Here is a 17,500-nt window from a genome sequence, read left to right on the forward strand (position 1 = left end):
GTGGAGAGAGAGAGAGAGAGAGAGAGAGATAGAGAGAGAAATAAAGCTGGCTCTCTCTGCCCCTTTCTATTGTTTCCAGCATTCTGAGTGGTTAGATTTACATTCTAAGCACCTTCAACGCATGTTCGGACCTCCATCGGAAACAGGCACAGGTGGCCTTGCAAGAGAAATAATTATTTCTGAATGGTTTAGAGTTCTGATTTGTTAACACAGCTGCGATTGTGATGTCGAGTCTCTCCTTACTCCCTTTTTCAATTCTTACGAATATAATCATGCTTTGACTGATTTATATGCTTTGTGTTTAAGAATATACGTAAGAGCTGTCGGAGAAGATTGTGATCTAAACAGTTGTTGTTGTTGTTGTTGTTGTTGTTGTTGTTGTTGTTGCTGCTGCTGTTTGGATAGTATTTTACTGTTTTTTGTTGTTGTTTCCTAAAAGGACTAAGAGAGCCAGTATCTTGAATCTTCTTCCAATGAACTTGGGGTAGCAAGATGAAGTACAACACCTCTTGTTTGAGGAAGGTGGCAGAATGGTTAAGACGCTCAGCTGCCAATACAGAGAGTCCGTGAGGGTGTGGGTTCGAATCCCGCTCTCGCCCTTTCTCCTAAGTTTGACTGGAAAATCAAACTGAGCGTCTAGTCTTTCGGATGAGACGATAAACCGAGGTCCCGTGTGCAGCACGCACTTGGCGCACTGAAAAAGAACCCATGGCAACGAGAGTGTTGTCCTCTGGCGAAATTACGTAAAATGAAATCCACTTTCATAGGTACACAAATATGTAAGCATGCACTCAAGGCCTGACTAAGCGCGTTGGGTTATGCTGCTGGTCAGGCATCTGCTCAACAGATGTGGTGTAGCGTGTATGGATTTGTCCGAACGCAGTGACGCCTCCTTGAGAAAGTGAAACTGAAACTGAAACTGTATCACCACCAAAACAACAACACCAACAACAACAACAACAACAACAAAACCTCCCAACGTCTTACCGTGCGCACAAGTACCTCCATTGTATCCCCCCCCCACTGCTAGACCCGTTTCCCCCGGAAGTTCGTGAGGTGGAAACAAAACGTGCAAGTGCTTCCTGCCTGTCCGCTGTTTGTTGATGATTTATCCACGTCGTTTCACATGCTTCATGCACTGGCTGGCTGCCCCCCCCCGCGCTGTCCGTCAAACACAAGTCCGCCAGCCTGTCACGCGCCAGTGCACAACACAACTCGCAGCACCGTAAAGACCCACTGGTGGTGACACAACCACTAGCTGCGCTTTATTTACTGGTCCGCTGACTGGTTGGTTGGTTGGATCCCGAAAGATGAGGCTTTACTTTTGGTCACAGCACTGGAGAAAAAAAAGTCAGTGCCGGTTGATGATCTTTAGGGTTGTCAAAACAGGCACTGGTTTACCAGCTGGTTGTTGATCTTTAGGGTTGTCAGAACAGGCACTGGTTTATCAGCGGGTTGATGATCTTTAGGGTTGTCAACACAGGCACTGGTTTACCAGCTGGTTGATGATCTTTAGGGTTGTCAAAACAGGCACTGGTTTATCAGCCGGTTGATGATCTTTAGGGTTGTCAAAACAGACGCTGGTTTATCAGCTGGTTGATGATCTTTAGGGTTGTCAAAACAGGCACTGGTTTATCAGCTGGTTGATGATCTTTAGGGTTGTCAAAACAGACGCTGGTTTATCAGCTGGTTGATGATCTTTAGGGTTGTCAAAACAGGCACTGGTTTATCAGCCGGTTGATGATCTTTAGGGTTGTCAAAACAGGCACTGGTTTATCAGCTGGTTGTTGATCTTTAGGGTTGTCAGAACAGGCACTGGTTTATCAGCCGGTTGATGATCTTTAGGGTTGTCAAAACAGGCACTGGTTTATCAGCCGGTTGTTGATCTTTAGGGTTGTCAGAACAGGCACTGGTTTATCAGCCGGTTGTTGATCTTTAGGGTTGTCAGAACAGACACTGGTTTGTCATCTGTGCATCAAGTTGTTTTTTCCCTTTAGCATTTTTCCTGACCAGCTTTAACTTGTTGACGTTCTGACTGCACTGCACAGTGTATGTGTGCACCAGGTGTCTGCAAGGTCGCCAGACTGACCACCTCACGTTACACAACACACCAGACTGACCACCTCACGTTACACAACACACCAGACTGACCACCTCACATTACAGAACACACCAGACTGACCACCTCACGTTATACAACACGTCAGACTGACCACCTCACATTACAGAACACACCAGACTGACCACCTCACATTACAGAACACACCAGACTGACCACCTCACATTACAGAACACACCAGACTCTGGACTGACCGTACACGTGTACTCCAGACATGTGACGAGGACAAAAATATGCTGCCTGCTCCACTGACAACCCACTGACCACGATCCAGACAAGGGGAAGTAACAATGCTATGAATGCACCCCCTCCCCCGCCCCTGCCCCCCTCCCCCACCACCGCCTCCCACCTCACCACCACCTCTCCCTACCTCCCGGCTTGTGTAAAGTGGTGGAAATGCCCGAGACTTTGTGTGTGACAGTGGCACGGTTGAGCGGACACGAGGCATGGGTTATCGCCCCTGTGACAGGGGGCGGGGGGTGGGCAGTGGGGAGGTGTAAGGTTAATCCTCCTCCTCCTCCTTCCACCCCTTCCCTCCTCCCGCGCCCTACCCCACACCACTGCCCTTTCTCCGCCTTCCACAGATCAACTCTCTGCCCTCGGGGTGGAGGGGCTGAAGTTTTGTAGAGGTTTCTATACAGCACATCCCTCCCTCTCCTCCTGCCACAAGTCTTGAAGAAGTTTGTCAATGGTGAACCCTCTTCTCCTGGAGATTTTTCAACGGTACCCCCCCCCCCCCCCCCCTTCTTTTTCTGTCACAAGTCTTGTAGTGGTTTATCAAAGGTACACCCCTCTTCCCCTGTCACAAGTCTTGTTGAGGTATGTCAATAGCTCTTCCTCACTCTTCCCCTGTCACAAGTCTTGTTGAGGTCTGTCAATAGCTCTTCCTCACCCTTCTCCTGTCACAAGTCTTGTTGAGGTCTGTCAATAGCTCTTCCTCACCCTTCTCCTGTCACAAGTCTTGTTGAGGTCTGTCAATAGCTCTTCCTTACCCTTCTCCTGTTACAAGTCTTGTTGAGGTATGTCAATAGCTCTTCCTCACTCTTCCCCTGTCACAAGTCTTGTTGAGGTATGTCAATAGCTCTTCCTCACTCTTCCCCTGTCACAAGTCTTGTTGAGGCCTGCCAATAGCTCTTCCTCACTCTTCCCCTGTCACAAGTCTTGTTGAGGCCTGTCAATAGTTCTTCCTCACTCTTCCCCTGTCACAAGTCTTGTTGAGGTATGTCAATAGCTCTTCCTCACCCTTCTCCTGTCACAAGTCTTGTTGAGGTATGTCAATAGCTCTTCCTCACTCTTCCCCTGTCACAAGTCTTGTTGAGGTATGTCAATAGCTCTTCCTCACTCTTCCCCTGTCACAAGTCTTGTTCAGGTCTGTCAATAGCTCTTCCTCACTCTTCCCCTGTCACAAGTCTTGTTGAGGTATGTCAATAGCTCTTCCTCACTCTTCCCCTGTCACAGGTCTTGTTGAGGTATGTCAATAGCTCTTCCTCACTCTTCCCCTGTCACAGGTCTTGTTGAGGTATGTCAATAGCTCTTCCTCACTCTTCCCCTGTCACAAGTCTTGTTGAGGTATGTCAATAGCTCTTCCTCACTCTTCCCCTGTCACAAGTCTTGTTGAGGTATGTCAATAGCTCTTCCTGACTCTTCCCCTGTCACAAGTCTTGTAGAGGTCTGCCAATAGCTCTTCCTCACTCTTCCCCTGTCACAAGTCTTGTTGAGGTCTGCCAATAGCTCTTCCTCACTCTTCCCCTGTCACAAGTCTTGTTGAGGTCTGCCAATAGTGCTTCCTTACTCTTCTCTGCCAATAGTGTTTTTTTTTCTTCCTTTTTCATCTTTTGTGCGTGTGAGTGGGTGTGTGTGTTTGTGTGTGAGGGAGTGCATGGTGTAAAGAAGCTTCCAGCTTATCCAGTTACCCTCAATAAAACATTTGTTCATTGTTCATTTTGTTCATTGTTCTCCCGTCACAAGTCTTGTAGAGGTCTGCCAATAGTTCTTCCTTACTCTTCTCCTGTTACAAGTCTTCTGGACGTTTGGCAGTGGTACGCCCCCCACCCCTCCCCCTCCTCTTCTCCTATCAAATGTCTGGAATGTGTTTGTCAATGGTACTCCCCCCCATTCTTCTCCCATCGCAAGTTTTGTACAACGTTTACAAGGATACTGTCTCCATAAATCTCCTGTCACAAGTGCCGTATAGGTTTCTCAATTGTACTTCCCCATTAATCTCCCGACACAAGTCCTGCAGAGGCATTTTCAACGGTAAACCTTCCCTATCATAGCCGCCACCTGGTTCTGTGGCTGATGAGAAATTCACACCACACCTGAATCCCCATCAGCCGACAAGGCCACCAACGGCCGCCAAACAATGGTAAATTCTCACACACACACACACACACACACACACACACAAAACCCACCCCCAAAACACACTTCTAGCGATCCAAAATCAACAATGAATCCGTGCGTCCAGCAAAAGAATAGTTTAACTAGAAGAAACAAACAAGTTTCTTACTACAAAGACCTTATTAGCAAGTATAACCTCCCCTCCGGAGACCCCTTTCACCCTTCCTGCAAAATATTATGTCTTTCAGATCCGTTCTGCAAAACACAAGTTGGAAAAACCTCTCTCTGGGAACCAGCCAATCTCTCATCCCGCAACCCCCCCCCCCCCCCCCCCCCCAACACACACACAGACACCATCCCTGAATAACAATGTTCAGCCTGATGAATAAACGATGTAGTCGGCTCCGGAAGACAACAGAACACTCACTGATTCACGAAACAACCAGAATTAATCTATTTCCCTCCACATGGGGGTGGGGGGTGCGGAGGGACGGGGGGGGGGGGAGAGACAAGAATTATTAATCTTCCCCTTCCACCAGAGAAGAAAAAGAATAGGAGGGGAAGAGAGAGAGAGAGAGAGAACAGGCGGGCAGCGGGGGTGGGGGGGGGGGGGGGGGGGGGGGGCTGACAGCACGATATTTATGTCCACACGCTGTTTTCTACAAGCAGCTCGGCGCACCGCACGTGATCCTGGCCACGCTGTCCCCCAGATCTGGACAGTGGAGAGGGAAAGACAGTGGACAACCATCCCCCGTAACTCCTGAGTGTGTGTCTGCGTGTGTGTGTGTGTGTGTGTGTGTCTGTGTCTGTGTCTGTGTGTGTCTGTGGAGCGGAGGGGGGAGAGGGGGGGGCGGAGGGGAGGGGGCCAGAGGTTGGAGGGAGTGTGATGGTCAGAAGGATTTATGAGGCCCACAACTAACAATGTAAGTGTGATCAACTTACCAGCCAACACATCAACCCCCCCACCCTCCAACCCAAACCCTCCATCACTTCCCACCCCTCCCCCCCCCCCCCCCACTGGTGTCTATCAGACCCTACAACTCTTCCACACCTCTCCCCCACGCCACACCCACACTCTCACAAGGTCCGGCGAGGGTGTGTAAATGTGTGTGTGTGTGTGGGTGGGTGGTGGGAGGGTAGGTTGCGGGAGCGTGTGAGGGTGAGTGAGTGAGTGGGTGGCCAGGAATTGGGACAGCGCGCTCCTTGATGGCTTCAGTGACAGTGACACGCTTATCGGAGTCCTCACACCAACCTTTAGTCTCCCCCACACACACCCCTCCCAAACCCCAAACACGTTGTATTTCTCTTTTTGTCACAACAGATTTCTCTGTGTGAAATTCGGGCTGCTCTCTCCAGAGCGCGTCGCTACATTACAGCGCCACCCTTTTTTTTTTTTTTTTTTTTTTTTCCCTCCTGCGTACAGTTTTTATTTGGTTTTCCTATCAAAGTGGATTTTTCTACAGAATTTTTCCAGGAATGACGCTTTTGTTGCCGTGAGTTCTTTTATGTGCGCTAAGTGCATGCTGCACACGGGACCTCGGTTCATCGTCTCATCCGAATGACTAGCGTCCAGACCACCACTCAAGGTCTAGTGGAGGGGGAGAAAATATCGGCGGTTGAGCCGTGATTCGAACCAGCGCGCTCAGATTCTCTCGCTTACTAAGTGGACGCGTTACCTCTAGGCCATCACTACACCCCCTTCCGCCTACCACACCCCCGTTGCGAGGAAATTAATGTGGAAAAAAATATTCGAAGGTGGAAGCCGTTTATGGAATCCGCCATGAAATGTTTAAAACCAGTCCTGCCTTCAGCCCGGGGGTGTGTGGGGTGGGCTATATATAGATCTGCAGACAGGGAAAAAAAGGAAGAAGAAATGGGTGGCGTTACACTGTACCAGTGCAGCAGCTCGAAGGAATTTCATACAGAGAAATTTGTTGTGACTAAACTCAATACAACACAATACGATACGATACTATACGATACGATACGATGCAATACGATACGCTGCAATAGAATACGATACGATGCAATACGATACGATACGATGCAATAGAATACGATACGATGCAATACGATACGATGCAATAGAATACGATACGATATATGATACAATACGATACGATACGATGCAATACGATACGATACGATGCGATGCGATACGATACAATACGATATGATATGATACAATACGATACGATACGATGCAAAACGATACGATGCGATACGATGCAATACGATACGATACGATGCAATACGATACGATACGATGCGATACGATACGATACGATACGATGCAATACGATACGATACGATATACGATACGATACGATGCAATACAATACGATACGATATGATACGATACGATACGATACGATGCAATACAATACAATACGATACAATACGATACGATGCATTACAATACGATACGATACGATACGATACGATGCAATACAATACGATACGATACGATGCAATACGATGCATACAATACAATACAATACAATCAACAGTCTCCCTCCTCCGCTGTTGGCTCCTCCCAATCCACCTCTCCAAAAGGTATACTTCGAAGTCTCTCTCTCTCCCTCTCTCTCTCTCTCTCTCTCTCTCTCTCTCTCTGGTTTATAAGTTGACAAAGGTGGACTGTCTTGCCCAAGTTACATCTTCATTCTCCCGGCCATGGGGGTTTTACAACAGTCCTCCCCAAGGAGCTTGACTGAGTCAGACACTGCACGGAGGACATGACACTGCAACCGACACTCTCACGGCAAACCCAAGACCACTTTCGGCCATACTTTGGACACGCGACAAGAGCTGTTTCAATCACGATACTGCACACCCCAAGGCAAAATACAGCCCACTTGTTGCCACAGGGATATCTGTTTAGCATGCTTTAATCAACAACGTTCTGGGTTTGCTAGGCAGGAAGATGAAAGCTGCGGGTTGAAGCACTTTGGACAGGCAGCAAGAGTTTTCTTTAAATCACGGTGTGCACACCCTCGGGAGGTGAAATAGATCTACTTGTTACCACAGAAAAAAGAAAAGAAAAGAAAATCCATTCAACATGCCTCAACGCTGTTCTCAGCTTGTTCAGCAGAAATACAACGAAAGGTGGTGGGGGCGGGGGGGGGAGGGGTGATCTGGCGATTGTGGAAACGGGAGGTAGATATCTGGGCGGACATGAGATCATTTCTCTTCTCCCAGGTCTATGTTCCCCCCTGGTTTATGTCTCTCCCCCCCCCCCCCCCACGCACACACACCCCTCCTGGTTTAAGTTACCCTAAATATAAGTTACCCATTGTCTGTGTGATATATCCCATCAGGTCTATGTTTCCCAAGATCTAAGTTCCCAGAGGTCTATATGCCACCAGGTCTATGTTCCCCTGGTCTAAGTTCCCACAAAACAAGTCCAGATTTATTTTAAAATAAAATAAAATAAAAAAGTTCCCATGGGGGACTGTGTGAAATTCGGGCTTCTCAGGGAGAGCGCGTCGCTACACTATGGCGCCCCCCCCCCCCCCTTTTTTTTTTTCCTGTGTGCAGTTTTATTTGTTTTTCCTATATGGCAAGGATACCAATACATAACTGACTTGTAATTAAGTAGTTGAAATAACGCTGCGTTTAGAGTACTATCTGAACACAAAAGCATCTAACTTCAAACGATACAAACTGCACCAACAATGTGCACAGAAATCCAACCGATTTATATTCCCTACATGTACATGTTCCCCATGGGTCACCGTTCAGGGGAAACTCAGAGATGGGGGGAAACGTAGACCTGGGTGATACATAGAAATGCTCCCGCCAGAGACACGCAAGGGATCTTGTGCAGAAAGGTTACACCAGAATGACCATGGTCCAGTTCTTTTTCTTTTTCTTCGTTTTTGAAAGGCCAGGGCGGGGTCAGGGTAACTGAGGCCCTAAATCAGCTGTTCTGCTGAAACGAGGCCAGAGGTAAGTTGACTGATGAAGTATGAAACGACAGATAGGCTCCGAGGTGCTATGGACAGATTTATGGGCAGCCAGAAGATCTGGAGAGCTGGTGAGAGAGAGAGAGAGAGGGAGACAGACAGAGAGACAGAGAAAGAGCGACAGAAAGACACACACACACACACACACACACACACACACACACACACACACACACACACAGAAAGAGAGAGAAATAGAGACAGAGACAGACATAGAGAGAGAGAGAGACAGGAGAGGGAGAGAGAGAGACAAAGCGATACAGACAGACAGATACAGAGACAGAGACAGACACACAGACAAACAGGAGACAGACAGGGACAAAGACAGAGACAGACACACAGACAAACAGTGGACACAGACAGAGACAGACAGACAGACAGAGAGACAGGCAGAGAGGTAGGGAGTCGTAATCTTTCACATATAAAGTCATGGGATTGACTAGGATTCCGACCCTCTCCGCAAACACTTGACTGCCTGTCAAGATCAAAGCTAAACTGTGTGCGTGTGCGTGTGCGTGTACGTGTACGTGTACGTGTGTGTGTGTGTGTGTGTGTGTGTGCGCGCGCGTGTGTGCGTGTGTGTGTGTGTGTGTGATCATAGTTTTATATCAGCAGAGAACGTAGGTATGTCGCCCGACTTGCGATTGGAATCGTCGACAGTTGCCGTTGACAGTTCTGGCACAGGAATTTTCACCACGCATCGTGGTAGAGACAAAAAGGTTGTGCGCGTGTATGTGCGCGTATGCGTTCGGGCGCGTGAATATGCGCACTCCTGTACGAGTGGTTGTACGTCAGAAGGCAATGCAGATACGTACGTGTTAACCGACGGGCGCTATATTGAGTGAACACACCTGAAGGGGGGTGTTTCAGAACTGCTGATGAATAAACACTTCTTTTTGATTCATAAAAGAAAGTATCTGGCTTCACCTATTTAGTATTTATAATATGAGAATATACCCTGGAAGAATTCGCACCAGTCAATCGAACTGTCTTGGAGAGAATGTTTGTATTGAGTCGTAATGTAAATTCATTTCATCGTGTTGTGTCGTGTGTTGTTTGCGTTGCGTTACATCGTATTGTATTGTGTTGTATTGTGCTGTGTTGTGTTGTGTTGAGCTGCACTGCATTGCATTGTGTTGCATTGTATTGTATTGTATTGTGTTGTGTTGTATAGTATTGTATTGTATTGTGTTGTGTTGTATTGTATTGTATTGTATTGTATTGTGTTGTGTTGTGTTGCAATGCATTGTATTATATTGTGTTGCATTGTATTGTACTGTGTTGTATTGTGTTGTATTGTATTGTGTTGTTCTGTGTTGTGTTGCAATGCATTGTATTGTGTTGTATTGTATTGTGTTATATTGTGTTGCATTGTATTGTACTGTGTTGTATTGTATTGTGTTGTGTTGTGTTGTGTTGCAATGCATTGTATTGTGTTGTGTTGTATTGTATTGTATTGTGTTGCATTGCATTGTATTATATTGTGTTGCATTGTATTGTACTGTGTTGTATTGTATTGTATTGTGTTGCATTGCATTGTGTTGTATTGTATTGTATTGTGCTGTGTTGTGTTGCATTGCATTGCATTGTGTTGCTTTGTATTGTATTGTACTGCATTAAAATTTTTATTGCATTGTATTGTATTGTTACACTGTTGTATCGTGTATTGTATTGCATTGTATTGTGTTGCATTGTATTGTATTGCACTGCATTTCATTGCACTGTATTGTATTGTTATACTGTTGTATCGTGCATTGTTGCATTGCATTGTATTGTATTGTATTGTATTGTGTAGCATTGTATTGTATTGTATTGTATTGTAACATTGTTGTATCGCATATTGTATTGCATTGTATTGTACACAACTGATTTGTAACGACGTATCAGTCCACAATATATCAATTATTGTTTCAATTGGTGGTCACATACACATTGCTTGGGTGTGGGTTTTTTTTCTAACTTTCATGCCTTTGAATTATTTTCATACACAAAAAATGTAGCGAGGAATTAATCAGAAGAAGAAGATTTCGTTGGGTCGAGTGCTGGGGGGGGGAGGAGGTAGAGGGGGAAATAAAGAACAAGAAACAAAAATGATCTCAATTTCGGACAAGAAACGTGCATAAAGGACCCTACCCAGTTTCCATTATAAGGAACCTACCTCGTTTTCATCATTAGAAACCCACCCGTTTTTGTTTTTGTTTTGTTGTTGTTGTTTGTTTGCTTGTTTTGTGGTTGTTTTTGTGTGTTTGTTTAGTTGGTTATTTGGGGTTTTTTTTTTTGTTTTTGTTTTTTATAAAGAACCCATCCCCTTTCATTATAAGGAACCTACCTCGTTTTCATCATTAGAAACCCACCCCGTTTTGTTTTGTTTTATTTATTGTTTTGTTTGGTTTTGTTTGTTTTGGGGGGTTTTTTGTTGTTTTTTGCTGTTCTTTTTTTTCTTTTGTTTTATAAAGAACCCATCCCCTTTCAGTATAAGGAACCTGCCCTGTTTTCAGTATAAGGAACTGCCCCCAGTTTTCAGTATAAGGAACCTGCCCCCTGTTTTCAGTATTCAGTATAAGGAACCTACCCTGTTTTCAGTATGACGAACCCACCCTGTTTTCATTAAATGAAACCTATCCCGCCGTTTTCGTTAACCCATGAAATCAAGCCTCCTCAACTCACTGTGCACCAAACATCCACCAAGATTCAAGTCTGCCAATCCACTGCAGCGATGTTTTGTTTTGGGGTCTTTTTTTTTTTTATTGTTTTTTGTTTGTTTGTTTTTTTGTTGATGTTGTTGTTTTTGTTGGTTTGTTTGGTGTTTTTTTGTGTGTGTGTTTTGTTTTTTTTGGGGGGGTTAGGGCAGGGGGTGGGTGGCAAGTTTTTGTGTGTGTGTTTTTTTAATTTTTTTTCCTTTTTTATCTGGATAAGCTGAAATGTCATCTTTCCTTGCCGCGCCCGTCAGCCACAACAGTATATAATTTCACGACGAAGGAAAACAAACTCTGGCAAACACAGAAGAGAAGGTGAAACGTACGACAAGTCAACGAGGGCATCAGGTAAGACAAACATAATCTACTGACCCACTTAAACAACACACACACACACACACACACACACACACACACACACACACACAAAACAAAAAAAACTGGGCCGTATCCAAGAAATCAAAGTACAACAAAAGTGGTGTCATCCCGATTCGCCTAATCCATGATTACTCAGCTGTTCTCTCTCTCTCTCTCTCTCTCTCTCTGCCTGGTTCACACACACACACACACACACACACACACACACACAAACACATACACACACGCGCGCACGTATGCACGCACACACACACACACACACACACACACACACACACACACACACACACACACACACACACACACACCAAAAAAAAAAGTTTAAAAAAAGTTAAACTATCATTTTGCTAACATTGCCAACAATATAATTGTAAATGATAAAACAAATGAAAACGAACTAAAAACTACTGAAACAATACTGTGACTCGAAAAACATCTCAGCTAACTTTAATATACCACCTGTGACAATAAACGAAGTATTTCATAGCTTACTACGCCTGAAACAATCTGGAACAAGAGACTTAGATGGAATCGATGGTAAAATACTAAAGGCCAGTGCAGCATATATATCAGATACTCTCACCTATGTATATAATTTATGTATTGATAAACAGGTTTTCCCATTAAAATTTAAGCAAGCTAAGGTTATACCACTGTACAAAGCAGGAGACCGAGATAATCCCTCTAACTATAGACCTATTTCTATACTGTCTGTTTTGTCCAAACCACTTGAAAGACATGTGCAATCTCACCTTAATTCCTATCTTAAGAAATATGATTTGATACACGAAAACCAATCAGGTTTTCGGGAAAATCACTCCTGTCACACAGCTCTTATACAAATTATTGAAAGATGCCTTTCAAACATAAACAATAATGTGTTCACAGGTATTCTCTTTGTTGACTTCGCCAAGGCTTTTGACATAATTAACCACTCTCTTCTTGTTAGAAAACTCTCACATTACAATTTGTCAAATGATGCTTTAGATTTTTTTATCTCCTTTCTCAGTGACCGTCATCAGTTGGTTGAAATCAGTTCTAGCAGGTCTGATTTACTGCCTGTAAAATTTGGTGTACCACAAGGATCAGTGCTTGGGCCACTTTTATTTTCCATATATATAAATGACTTGCCATTACATATACAATGCACATGCGAAATGTTCGCGGACGACACCTCACTTCAGTCAAATAGTGATAATCCAACTGAACTTGTAAATGAGCTTCAGAACAATATAGATAGTTTGGTCAAATGGACTGAGCTGAACCACATGTCTCTAAATACAGGCAAAACTAAATGTATGTATGTGACGACACGACAGAAGCGACAAAAAATGCATACCTCCTTTACACCTTTATACATCCACGGGAAAACAATTGAAGAAGTTACAACACACAAAGTATTGGAGGTCATAATAGACAATGACCTGTCATGGACTGATCATATTGCTGATCTAGGAAAAAGAATTTCCAAAAGAATATACCAGCTTAGCAAGGTTAAACATTTTCTCAATCTTCATTCTAGGAAGCTATTTTTTCACGCACACATTCTATCTCTCATAAACTATGCATCCACGTTGTGGGATAATGCCAGCGAAACTAACCTCAAACACATCAGTCGCTTGCACAAAAGAGCTCTAAAACTGATTAAACTAAAATCTAATACTTTGACAGATAATGACTATAAAAATTTAGACATTCTTCCGCTCAAAAGTCGACTGTTACTTAATAAATGTATGTGTATGCACAGTATAGCGAATGGAACGGCACCAAAGAAAATAACCCAGAATTTTATTACTAATGAAAATAGACACACTCACAAACTATCTTTTCCACGACCCCGAAACAATTTATATAAATCTAGTTTAACATATTCTGGGGGAACGATATGGAATGGTTTACCTCCTTCTTTAAAGTCATGTCGTCTAAAGCAACCATTCAAAAAAGCACTTAAGAAATATTTGATGGAAAAAATATGATCCCTTGATCCTTCGATTTGACTATCATTGTATCTGCTGTCTATATACTTGTCTGTCTATTTTTCTAACTTTAAACCTTCTCTGTCCTTCTGAATTTCTGTCTCCTTTCCATCTCTCGACTGTTACCTTTACCCGTCTGTCTGTTTCTCTCTCTCTCTCTCTCTCTCTCTCTCTCTCTCTCTCTCTCTCTCTCTCTCTCTATATATATATATATATATATATATATATATGTGTGTGTGTGTGTGTGTGTGTGTGTGTGTATGTGCATGTATATATATGTAGCTTTCTCTCTCGTTTTTCCTCTCTCTCTTTTCTTCCTGAATTAAGTTAATGATGTAAGAGTGTCGCATTGCATGTTGTAATCGTGTCAGTATCATATGTAAATTTATTGCTTTTTACGCTTGTATTATTTCTGTTGTTGTTGTTGTTGTTCTCGCTAGAATTTTTGTGTATTTCTTGTAATTGTTTATTTCCATATATCTTTTCCAGACCCCCACTTCCCCCATTTCTTCCTTTTTAAATTAAAAAAAATTAATAATTTTCTTCTCTTTTTTATGAGGGCAGGATGTAAAAAAGCTGCATAAGCTTATTCTTTTACCCTCAATAAAGATCATTTTGACTTGACACACACACACACACACACACACACACACACACACACACACACACACTATTTCAACCCACGATATTTGTATCTGTATTTGTATTTCTTTTTATCACAACAGATTTCTCTGTATAAAATTCGGGGCTGCTCTCCCCAGGGAGAGCGCGTCGCTACACTACAGCGCCGCACTTTTTCTTTTTCTTTTTTTCTTTTTTTCCTGCGTGCAATTTTTCATTTGTTTTTCCTCTCAAAGTGGATTTTTCTACAGAATTCTGCCTGGAACAACCCTTTTGTTACCGTGGGTTCTTTCACGTGCGCTAAGTGCATGCTGCACACGGGACCTCGGGGTATCGTCTCATCCGAATGACTAGCGTCCAGACCACCACTCAAGGTCTAGTGGAGGGGGAGAAAATATCGGCGGCTGAGCCGTGATTCGAACCAGTGCGCTCAGATTCTCTCGCTTCCTAGGCGGACGCGTTACCTCAAGGCCATCACTCCACATATATCCATATTCTTGTGTAGTCGCTTTCACGGCTAAAACAAAGCGTTAAATAAAAAAAAAATCCCCAAATCGTCCAGACGGGAATGCTGACGGTAAGATCCCCCCCCCCACCTCCCATCTCCCCCACCCCCCTCCACCGCCCCCGCCTAACCCCCTCCATCCCCCCGACCCTGCCATAGCCAGCTGACTATTCACAGTGTGAAGGAGGCTGCTCTTTAACACGTACAGATGAGAGCACTCTCCACAACGACTTCCCCACACATTCCGACACGCCCAAAATTCATGGCCAAAGTTCTCTCTCTCTACCGCCCCCCCACCATCCCCCCAGCCCCCCACCCCCACCACCCACCACCGTCTCTTGAGCCGCCCTGTCAGCACTTCAGAGATGTGGGTGTTTGTCTCGCTGTTCATAACGCTGACTTCAAGGCACTCGGGGTCTATAAACAAACATGATTTGATTGGAAGGCCCCCCCCCCCCCCCCCCCCCCGGGGAAGATTTAGGGAGACAGTTATCTTTCATATTCTTTTTTTCCTCTGCCGACGTCGAGCGCTGTGTCAACGGAGCGCTGACTACTAGTCTGTCATTGAGGGTTGAATGTCAGGTCGAATCATAAAATGGGGGTGAGGGGAGATTGTGGGTGTGGGGCGGGGGCGGGGGGGGTGGGGGAGGGGGTTGGGGGGGGTCAAATTTACGCCACTGACAAAAGATGGAACATTATGTTGTCAAAAGGTGGGTTTAATTCTATAATTATTGCCGCGTTGGAATTACTAGATATCATCAAGAGAGAACAAATTATTGGTCCTGAAGATATCGATGGGGACTTCTCTCGGAATCGTCAATAAGTGGAAGTCTGTGGACACATTTGAATGATTGGGGGATGTTTTTTTTTAAATTATTGGTCCTGAAGATATCGATGGGGACTTCTCTCGGAATCGTCAATAAGTGGAAGTCTGTGGACACATTTGAATGATTGGGGGATGGGTTTTTTTAAATTATTGGTCCTGAAGATATCGATGGGGACTTCTCTCGGAATCGTCAATAACTGGAAGTCTGTGGACACATTTGAATGATTGGGGGATGGTTTTTGTTTGTTTGTTTGTTTTGGGGTTTTTTTTCCCCGAAGGACTGCATGCATCATCGAATACATACAATACGTGCAACAAGTACATGAATACATATAGTTGTGTCGACATTATCTTCAAAGCATTAAAGAAATAGTGTTAATAGAAGACGGAACACTATGTCCTCATTGGGTAGAATTTAAAGAGAAAAAAAGTTGGCAAAGACATACATCAACTCAACAATCGATACTGAATATTCTTTCGTCAAATGTAGATTTTACTGTGCAAATTAAATATAGATAGACAGATAGATAGATAGTTACATACATACATAGATACATACATACATACATATATACATACATACATGGACAGATAGATAGACGGATGGTGAGAGCGATGGGCGGACAGACAGACAATTAGAAAAGAAAAGAAAAAGAAAAAAGAAATAGCAGAAATTGAAGCAGACGTCAAACACAGCAAGGGACTCCTCAACAGTGTTGAGGAGACAAGTGACAATGGTGTCGTGCTGAACAAATCTCGTCAGGTAGCTGGGTAATCGTAAGTTGGTCATTGCAAACCGTTTTGTTGCTAAAGTGTTGTTTGTTGTGTGTTGTGTGGGTTGTAATCATAAGTATAGCTAATTGTTTTGATGCTGTGTACATGCAAAGCGATTCAGTTGTTATTGTTGTTGGGCTTAGTGTGCGTGTGCGGGGATGGGGGAGGGGGAGGGGGAGGGTGTGGGGGTGCGCGTTAGATTACACCCCACAACAAACGGCAAGTCATTCAAAGCTGTGGTCACAAAGAAACAACAACAACAACAACAACAACAACAACAACAACAACAACACCACACACACACACACACACACACACACACACACACTATATATATATATATATATATATATATATATATATATATATATATATATATATATAGTGTGTGTGTGTGTGTGTGTGTGTATATATATATATATATATATATATATATATATATATATATATATATATAGTGTGTGTGTGTGTGTGTGTGTGTGTGTTTTGATGATGATTTTTTTTATGTCGCGTCACTCACACACACACACACACACACACACACACACACACACACACACACAGAGAGAGAGAGAGAAGACAGGAACAATGAACTGACCATGTCTGCAGACACCACAGGAAGCAGCAGCAGCGGTACGTCCTGGCTGTGACCAACACCTCCCGTGCCCAGCTCCCCACCGTCCTCTGTCGCTCTGCCGGGCTCCGACACTGCCCCCTCCTCCTCCTCCTCCCTCTCCACCCCCACCTCCTCCACCCTACCGCTCTCCACGGTGTCAGGCGCGGTGAGCGGCATGGCCTCCAAGTTCTGAAACCGCTCCTCCTCCTCCTCCTCCTGCTGCTTCACAGACTTCGCTTCACTGCTGACGACACACACTGCCGGAGCTGCTGATGCTGCTGTCGGGGTCTTCTTGTCCACACTGCCCTCCTCCCTCACCGTCACCAGCGGCGCGGCGGCCTTGCTGGTCTTGATGCTCCACGAGTGACTCCTCTTCACACCAGACGTCGCCCCGTCCTGAGTCCTGGCGGAGCGAGGTGTGTGAGAGGACTCCTCCCTGTCGGGCACTGCCAGCACGTCTTTCACGTCGTCCTTGTCGGCAGGGGAAGAGGAGAATGAGGCGGAGGCAGCGACGTTGTCGGTGGAGGCGGCAGCGGAACGCAGCGCCGTCAGAGGGTCGTCGCCGTCGCTGAAGTCCAGGTCGGACCCCTCCGAGGCGGTGCCCTCCGAGGCGCTGAAGGTCTCGATGTCGTCCAGCAGGGCCGAGAAGGCCTGCTCCATGGCTGAGGTCCTGCCCGACAC

General features: G+C 44.8%; 1 protein-coding gene across 5 annotated transcripts in view; it reads right to left on the reverse strand.

The window, feature by feature from the left end:
* LOC143274998 (uncharacterized) overlaps window positions 1–17,500 on the reverse strand; it is a 316,928-nt gene that overhangs the window by 137,019 nt on the left and 162,409 nt on the right. For all 5 annotated transcript variants that reach the window (XM_076579047.1, XM_076579048.1, XM_076579046.1 and 2 more), the window contains exon 6: window positions 16,802–17,500. This exon is cut by the window's right edge and continues 2,642 nt beyond it. In XM_076579047.1, the coding sequence (XP_076435162.1) occupies window positions 16,802–17,500 (699 nt within the window). The remainder of the gene's footprint in view (window positions 1–16,801) is intronic.

The sequence above is a fragment of the Babylonia areolata genome, chromosome 29, assembly GCF_041734735.1.
Source record: "Babylonia areolata isolate BAREFJ2019XMU chromosome 29, ASM4173473v1, whole genome shotgun sequence".
In the NCBI taxonomy this organism is placed as follows: Eukaryota; Metazoa; Mollusca; class Gastropoda; order Neogastropoda; family Buccinidae; genus Babylonia; species Babylonia areolata.